This window comes from Odocoileus virginianus, chromosome 16, assembly GCF_023699985.2.
Source record: "Odocoileus virginianus isolate 20LAN1187 ecotype Illinois chromosome 16, Ovbor_1.2, whole genome shotgun sequence".
NCBI lineage: Eukaryota > Metazoa > Chordata > Mammalia > Artiodactyla > Cervidae > Odocoileus > Odocoileus virginianus.
Genome location: NC_069689.1, coordinates 7,676,348 through 7,684,882, shown reverse-complemented (window position 1 = coordinate 7,684,882; position 8,535 = coordinate 7,676,348). Strand labels below are relative to the sequence as shown.

At 67.1% G+C, this 8,535-nt stretch overlaps 1 protein-coding gene across 1 annotated transcript; it reads left to right on the top strand.

Moving 5' to 3' along the window:
- The first annotated feature begins 3,660 nt into the window (after window positions 1-3,660).
- Window positions 3,661-7,228, top strand: ZBTB42 (zinc finger and BTB domain containing 42). Its single transcript, XM_020897636.2, has one exon. It carries the CDS (start codon window positions 3,677-3,679, stop codon window positions 4,949-4,951), a length of 1,275 nt encoding a protein of 424 aa, XP_020753295.2. The 5' UTR covers window positions 3,661-3,676; the 3' UTR covers window positions 4,952-7,228.
- The last annotated feature ends 1,307 nt before the right edge of the window (window positions 7,229-8,535 follow it).

Below are 8,535 nucleotides of genomic sequence, written 5' to 3'. Positions count from 1 at the left end.
GGCAGGCAGAGCCCCTCTCCTCTAGGACACCTCCTGCCCGTCCCCCCACCAAGCTGAATGCCACTGCCCTGGCTGAGGCTGGGCCCACTCAGGAGCCCCTGAGGCAGATGTTGGCCACAAAAGCTGCTGTACCAGCCTCCGGGGAGGGTGGCCACCTGCCCGTCATAGAGCCAAGGGTCCTGCGGCCCTGTCACCTCCTGCAGCTGCCGGCCCTCAGGCAGGACTCAGGGGCCCGAGGCCCGGGCTGCCTGGTCTCCGCAGCAGCTGCAGGGCGGGGCCTCGAGGCAGCTCCCAGGCCAGATGGCCGCCTGGCTGGCTGAGTCCAGCGACGTTCGGCCCCTGCCGTTGCGACAGCCTCCTGCCACCCCTGTGCCTCAGGCCTCACCGGCCACAGCGGGGACCCACAGGCCAGGCCCGCTGGCTGCCGCGTGCCCTCTCAGGTGGCCTGGGATGGCCCCTCCCAGGCCCGAAGGAGGCAGTAACCCCAGGAAGACTGGAGACCTTCGGACCAGGAAAACACAGGGGCCTCTCTCCCTGTCCCCTCCCCTGAGCGATGTCCGTCCTCCCTTAGCCACTCCTACCCAGCACACCCCCAGCCTCTCGCTGGCCGCGTCCCCTGCTGCTGCGTGGACCCCATTCCGTGCCCCACGACCTCCGTCAGGGCCCCAAGGAGCCCTTTGTCCCACCAGCCAGGCAGGGCAGGCCAGGACACTCTGCCCACCCCAGGGCCTCCTCTCCCGGCCTGGCTGGGGGGCTGTGTGCCCGGCCTGAGCAGGTGAGCACGTCAGAGCAGTCAGAATTAGGATGCGGGCACCTGTGGACACTGGACAGACGCCTCCGCCCTGCTTTCACTCAAGAGTCACGACTACCCCCCGCCCTGTGCCACGCCAAGTCTCAGCAGCAAAGGCCCAGTGGAGAGCCTGGCGTGGCAAGGTCACGTGACACGGGAGCTCCTTGGAGAAGGCGAAGGCCCCAAGAGGAGATCGTGGGATTGGGGACATCTGAGTGGGAGCGATCAAGAAGGCCCACTCCCGGCAGGGGGGGGGGGGCTGCTGCTGGAGCAGAGACAGGACTGGGGAGGAGCGGGAAGGGTTCTTGGGGAGACGTGTGTGGAACCTGAGGACTCACGAAAGGCCTCAGGGCCTGGCCATATGCCGGGCCCTCCAGTTAATCTCCCTCTTTTGCGTGTGAGAATATTAAGGTCTGAAGAGGTTAAGGGTCATGCCCAAGGTTGGAAGGGGATAGAGGCAGGACTCTGAGCAAGACCCCAAGAAGTGGTCCCCTCTGGTCCACTCTGACCTAACTTGAAATCAGCTACCCACACTGGGGTGATGGAGGGGCGTGGAAGTGAAGGAAGGGGCTGACCTCCTCAGGAAGGGGTCCCCAGAGTGCCTGGGCCCTGGGAGCCAGGGTGGTCTCGCTGACTCTGAGCGCAGTGCAAGTCCAGGGTGCCAAGCCAAAGACTGCCAAATTTAGGAAATAAAAATGCAAGCTGCCTGGTGAAATCTGAATTTCAGATAAACAGGGAATCGATTTCAGTATAAGAATGTGTCTTTCCTTCCTCCACACTTTAGGTCCTAACTGCGCTGGGCCCCAGGGCCTCTGGTCACTCTTCAGGCCCCCAGCCCACCAGAGTTTAAATAGGGTCTCTGGAGCTCCACCACCCCATCTCACAGTCAGGAACCCCCCTCCCAGGGGTCCTGGCCACCCAAGAGCATGGCTAGGGGGCTCCCCACCTCGCCTTTCTGCCCCTTTGCCCTTGTATACCTGGCCGGCTGGGGTCCCGCCTTTGTAATCCAGCACTCCCCATCACCACCCCCACTTCTAGTCAAGGCCTCCTTTCTCCTCCTGCGCCGAGCCCCACCCCTGCCCACCCTCTATCTCCCGGGGCTCTGGGCTGACAGACTTGGATCCTGGTTCAACCACTGACTGCCTGCTGTGTGGCCCTGGCGCCTTCCGAACCAAAACCAGTGTGATAGCGAGAGTGCCTCGCTGAGCCAGCGGGGCTGCTGGGACACTGAGCAGTGGTCCACAGCGCCTGCATCCTCCTCTGCAAAGGCCGCTGGGAAGATTGCCAGCCAACAGTCACCCCACCGGGGGGTCCCAGCCTCTCCAAGTTCATTGCTCTTTGTTTTTCTCAGGCTCCTTCCTTAACCCAGGACCTAGGTGTCCCCCCACACCTTCACGTGGTGGCCTTGCACCTGAAAGGCCAACCCAGCTCCTTCAAGGTGTCATCTCTCCCAGAACACTCCCCCCTCACCTCTCCCAGCCCCTGGCCCGGCTCTGGGCTTTGGGTGCAGTTCCCTCTCTATCACCGCGATGGTCCCCTCACCCCGTCACGCCTTCAGGGACCGGCATGGTCCCCAAGGCTCACAGCTCACAGCTCCGTGCACCTGGCTCCCAGCAGAGGCTGCGCTGGGTCCGCTGAGAGGATGGAGAGTGCCCAGTTTTGGAACACCAAGGTCGAGAACCCGCCCAAGCGTCTGGAAAAGGGGCCCAGCTAAATTAAATTCAAAACGAGGCTTTCAAAGAAACGGGGTGTCATCTTCTCAATATGTACGACTCCCCCCGCCCCCTCCTCCATCCCAGGGCGGGCGTCCCGCGAGGTGGCCGCGCTTCCCGGCTGCGCCTTCGGGAGACTGGCGCCGGCCCTGGTTGGGAGAGGAGCTGGTCCTCGGAAGGGGTCTCTTAACAGACGGACGCAGTTGGGACCCCATGGGGGGGACCCCGAGGATGAAGAGGCAAGTATCGCGAGAGAGCCCCCTCCCCCGCCGCGTCCCGCGTCCCCTCCCACCCCAGCGCCCCAGATGGCGGCGCGCGGGGCCCGGCCGGGCGGGGCGGACAGGGAAGGGGCGGCGTGGGTGACCTCAGCGGTTCCGCCGCTCCGGGAAGTCGCCTCGGCCCGCCCCCTCCAGCCCCCGCCCCGAGTTTCGCTCTCTCCGGGGCGGGGCAAGCGGTGAGTGCTGCCGGGCCAGCCAAGTTAGAGCGCGCCCCGCCCGGCGCCCTCCCCGTCCCTGCGCCCTCCCCGCCGGGGCGCGCTGCCCGCAGCTCCGCACGCGCCGGGGCGGCACCGGGGAGGGCGCGCGGCGCGGGCAGCGGCCGGAGAGGAGCTCGGGGCGGCGGAGGTGAGCGCGGGGGGCGGGCGCCCGGCATTGCCCGCCCCGCCCGCCGGCCCGCTCCCCGCGGCCGCGCTGCCTTAAATGGGGCCCCGCGGCGGCGGCGGCGGCGGCGGCGGCATCTGGCGGGCCGAGCGGCAGCTGGAGGCGGCGCGGAGGCGCGGACCAGGGGCGGCGGCGGCGGCGCGGCGACTCGGGCGTCGGGGGACGCGGCCGGAGGCCGCCCCAGAGTGAAGTTCAGGGGCGCCCGCGCGGGGAGGGGTGCCCCGGGCGGAGACGCGCGCAGGTTCGCGCGGCTCCGGCCCCCTCCGCTGGCGCCCCGGGACCCGCCCCCGCGGCGGAGCAGCTCCTGTTTACTTTCGATCGAGTTTTTCCTGCTCGGGGCAGGTGCCCAGGGCGGCTCCGGGCGGGCAGTCGCGCGCGGCGCCCCGCGCCCCTCTCCCCGCGCTGCCCGCACCCTGGAAGGGCTGGCCGGGCGGCTGGGGGGCGAGTGGCGGCCGCGGCGTCTCCAGGCGCGCTCACGGGCGTCCCGTTTGTGCCCAGGTGATGACCGCGGCGGCATGGAGTTCCCGGAGCACGGCGGGCGGCTTCTGGGCCGCCTGAGGCAGCAGCGCGAGCTGGGCTTCCTGTGCGACTGTACGGTGCTGGTGGGCGAGGCGCGCTTCCCGGCCCACCGCGCCGTGCTGGCCGCGTGCAGCGTCTACTTCCATCTCTTCTACAGGGACCGGCCCGCGGGCAGCCGCGACACGGTGCGGCTCAACGGCGACATCGTTACGGCGCCTGCCTTCGGCCGTCTGCTGGACTTCATGTACGAGGGCCGCCTGGACCTGCGCAGCCTGCCCGTCGAGGACGTCCTGGCCGCCGCCAGCTACCTGCATATGTACGACATCGTCAAGGTCTGCAAGAACAGGCTCCGCGAGAAGGAGCGCGCGCTGCCCCCGGAGACGCCCGCCTCTGGGGCAGAGCTGCCGGGCCGGCCCCCGGGCCCTCCGTCTGCCTGGACCCCCGCGCCCACTCCAGCCTTTCTGAAGGCCAGGCTCCCTCCCGCTGGGCCAAAGGCCACCCGCCCTCCGACCGCACCGGGACCTCCCCCCTGGCAGGCGCCTGGAGAGTCAGACCGGGCCCTGGACCTGTCGCTGAAGCCCGGCCCGAAGAGGCCTCCCGTCTGCCCACCCTGCGTCCTCCAGACCGCCCCCTGCCGCCAGAAGCAGCCCGGGGCCCAGCCAGTGGTGAAGGAGGAGCCAGACTCGGAGTCCGAGCCGGAGGAGGGCTGCAGCAGCCCTCGGAGCGCCCACAGCCCCCTGCGGCCCCCCGGTGTTCCCGCGGCGGAGCCCCTGGCCGGGGGCTTGGGGCTGCTGCCGGTCGGCGGGGTGGGCCGGGGGGCGCTGGGGCCTGAGGCGGAGCACGGGGCGCTGGAGGCCGCGCTGCGGCCGAGTGGGCGCCTCTGCCTCTGCCCGCTGTGCGGCAAGCTTTTCCCCGGCGCCCACGTGCTGCGGCCGCACCTCAGCGCCCACTTCCGCGAGCGGGACGGCGGCCGCGCGCGCCTCTCGCCCGACGGGGCGGCGCCCACATGCCCGCTCTGCAGGAAGACCTTCTCCTGCACGTACACGCTGAAGAGGCACGAGCGCACGCACTCGGGCGAGAAGCCCTACACGTGCGTGCAGTGCGGCAAGAGCTTCCAGTACTCCCACAACCTGAGCCGCCACGCCGTGGTGCACACGCGCGAGAAGCCGCACGCCTGCCGCTGGTGCGCGCGCCGCTTCACGCAGTCGGGGGACCTCTATCGCCACGTGCGCAAGTTCCACTGCGGCCTGGTCAAGTCCCTGCTGCTGTGAGGCCCGCCGGAGGGGCCGGGAGTTCAGCGGGAGAAGCCCCCAGGGCTGGGCCAGCCCAGCGGAAGGAACCCTGCTGCCCCGGGAAAATGGCCCCAGATGGCCGGACCGGGAGCCTCCCGGGCAGCCCTCCTCCAGCCTTGGCCCTCTGCACCATTTCACTCTTGTCCCTGGACCTGCCCTGACCAGACACCAAACTCCTCCGTCCCCTCCAGCCTGTCCCAGGGAGTGTCCGAAGGGTCTGAAGGGCCCGGGCTCCCCAGCGAGAGGAGGCCAGCTGACCCTCCTCCCAGGCTTCCCCGACCGCCCCACGGGCAGGCTCAGGGGCACCCTGTGAGCTTGGCACTGCGCTCAGTGAAGGACGCCCGCTCACAGATGCTGTCAGTGTGAGTCCCAACGGGAGCGCGGACGGAACAGGCCACTCCTGGCAGGTGGCAGCAGGAACCCCTGCGGGGCACCCCGGGCACAGTGAGCGCCAGCAGGGCCCTCAGGGCACAGCTGGCATCCCAGGGGCACGGCCCCAGCAGGAGCCCTGGTGGCAGCAGCAGAACCAGCTGGGAGCAGGGGCTGCGGAGTTGCGGGAGCTGGGGAGGGAGGCAGGCCCTCTGGAGCTCCAGTCTTGCCCACACCGCAGCGCAGGGCAGAGAGTGGGGTTTGGAAACGTTTCTCTAGATACAGAAGGAGCCTCTGGAGGTTGCCAGATGCTGGCGCGTGGTCGCTGGGCCGTGCTGCTCCCCTGCCCAAGGACAGGGAGCAGTGCGCCTCCTGGCCTCCCCGGGGGGCACCGAGGGGCGCCGGGAACGCAGCCACCCGCCTGGCGTATTCCTGGTCAGTGGTAGGCCTGACCCTGAAGGTCATTTGTCCACCTGATCATGGTCTCCCTGGAGCTGCTGGTAATTGCCAGAGTGCTGGGGGGGGGGGGGGGGGGCGGTGGCCCGAAGGCTGCAGTTTGGATCAGAGCCAGGTGGGCAGGGCTTCCTTTTCCTACGGGGGTCTGGATGAAAGCAAGCATTGCTGGGGTGGGGTGGGGGGAGGGCAGGTGGTCTCCAGGCAGTGGTCACAGGACCCCCCCACACCGCTTGCAGAGGCTGATGCTCCTAAAAGGCAAAAGGCTGCTGCATTTGTGCTTGGTGGGGGCCCTCCGCCTCGTCTGCCTGCTCCCTGGCCAGGTCTCGCTGCTGGATCCCAAGGCGGTGGGTAGAGGTGGGGCCGCCCCAGGTTCTGGAGGTCCTGAAGGCGGCAGAGCCGCCCGGACTCCTGGTTTCCCCAGAGCACGGGCTCTTTCTGCTGTGACCGTAAGTGGTGCTGAGGTCCGAGTTCAAGTTTAAATTATTGCTCGGCTCCTGACAACACTTGATGTCGTTATTTATTTGTATGCCTGTTCTGGAGTGAGGAGACCATTGGCCTTTGCAGCAGGTAGATGGGGGGGGGGGGCGTCCCCCTGCAGGCCCTCAGCCCGGTGTGTGGGCAGCTGGCCTGTGGACCAGAGAGAACCAGGGGAAGGGGACCCCACTTCTGATTGTCCTGGCTCCCGGGCCTGCACCTCTCAAAGAGCTGGTTGGACTGCACACGTGGGTGATATGCTCCATGATCGGATTTCCATGCGTGAGTGTGTGTGTGCGTGCATGTGTGTGTGTGTGTGTGTGTGTGTGTGTGAGAGAGAGAGAGTCTGCCTGTGTGGGCATCTGTGTCCAGCAAAGGCGGGGCCCGAGTCGGACCAGCACCCGAGCCCCTGCCCCAGCAGGCAGCGAGGAGATGAAGCCTCAGCCTTGGATTTCCCCCCGGGGTTTCCACTGGGGAAGAAATTTATTTTCCCGGGGCAGGAAGCCTGTCCTGAGTTATCAACACTGGATTCATTGTTTTCTGCAAACAGTTACTGTGAAGTTAATGTAGAGAGAAGTGGTCAGTTTTATGTTTAACAACTGACACAGTTCAGATAAAAAAAAATATATATATATATATATATACACACACACACACACATATATTTAAGACACTAACCGTTTGGGATCGTGTCGCAGGGGCGTGTGTAGATAGACCCCTTACTGGGGGTGCCTCCTCTGTGGGACCCTCCTGGATGGCCCAGCCTCCCGCCCCTTGGGCGCCGCTGCCCCTGGGTGGGGGTCCTCCGTGCCCGGAGGACAGTTGTTGGCGCTCAGCGTTTTGCGGGAGGACTTGCTGGCATGCGCCCGCCTGCTGTGACGGTCTGGAAATCAGTGCTGTCTTCCCCTTTGCACGTCATCATCTCAGTGACTGGTAATAAAGCCCACCCCAGGTGGAGCAGGCCATGCTTATTCCTGGGGACACCAGTGCGTGTGGGAACTGGAAGTGCCGCTGGTCTTCAGGGGGACCCACCCGGGTGGGCAGTGGGCACGCCGGGAGCCCTGTCCCAGAGGCCACCTGCCGTGTCTCCTGGGTGCAGTGGGCTGCAGCAGGCTGTGTACAAGTGATGGATCCTCATTCTCCAGATTGGTTACCTCGCCCCCACCCCAAATCCTGGGGAGTAGGATGCGGGTTGGGGCCTGCTGAGACAGCTCGTGGCCTCTTGCCTGGTGTAGGGGCGCTTTCTGAGGCCCCCAGCTCTCTGGTTCTGGGTCTTGTCCCCCTGCTCCAGAGGAAGTCCCATCCCCTGCCCCCCCCTCACCCTGTGCCTCTCCCCTCCCTCCACACCCCATTTGTACACCCCTGCCTCCCCCTGGGCGGGATGAACACTCACAAGAGGTGAGCAAGCCTGGGCAGGGGTCTCGTGCCCGCCACCCCCACCCCCACCCCATGGCGCTCAGCTTGATCTTGGGACGGCTGAGTGGGACCTGATAGGGCGGGTGGCTGGACAGGCTTGGCTGCTGGGGGCTCTAGGACCCATGAGCCAGCTCCAGCTGATGGCAGGGCCGACTGGCAGTCTGCATGGGCATTCCAGCCCCCTCCCCTGACAGGGGCCTGAGCCTCCTCGCCGGGCTGGGGCAGATGGCCGTAAGTGTGTCTCTGGCCGTAGCACCCACCAGGAAGAGCTGAGACAGACCCTGGAGGGGGTGGGGCTGGGAGCCCGCGTTTGCTGAGAGGACCCCGGAGGGTGCCCCAGGATGAACTGGTACCGGAAGGGCTGCTGGTTCCTGGGCCTTCGAGTCTGGACCCTAGGCGCACAGCGTCCTTGCTTCTGGGAGGTGGCACCTGCACCCAGCCTGCCTCTTAAGGAGCCTTCCTCCTGGACCAGGGCCACTGTCCTGCAGGGGGACCCTTCCCTGTTCCCGGCTGGGCCCGTGACTCAGCCCAGGCCTTCTCAGAACCCAAAGGAGGCTGTTGCCGTGCCAACCCGGGCAGGGCAGGGGGGCAGTCAGAAGGTACCTGCGGGGCAGCTGACCAGGATGGGCTTCCGGGACCCCTCCCGCCAGCCTGGCTCTGCCCAGCCGTGCTCACACTCTGACCCCCACACCACAAGCCTAAGGCACATGGAGGGGCCTGGCTGGCCTGCAGTCCCAGAGCCAGTGGGTGGCAGACCCAGGCCCTCCTACAAAGCTCACCTGCTGCCACCCCGCTGGTGCTGGGCACAGCCCCTCCCCCTGGCGCAGTGCCTCTGGAGGCAGTGCCGA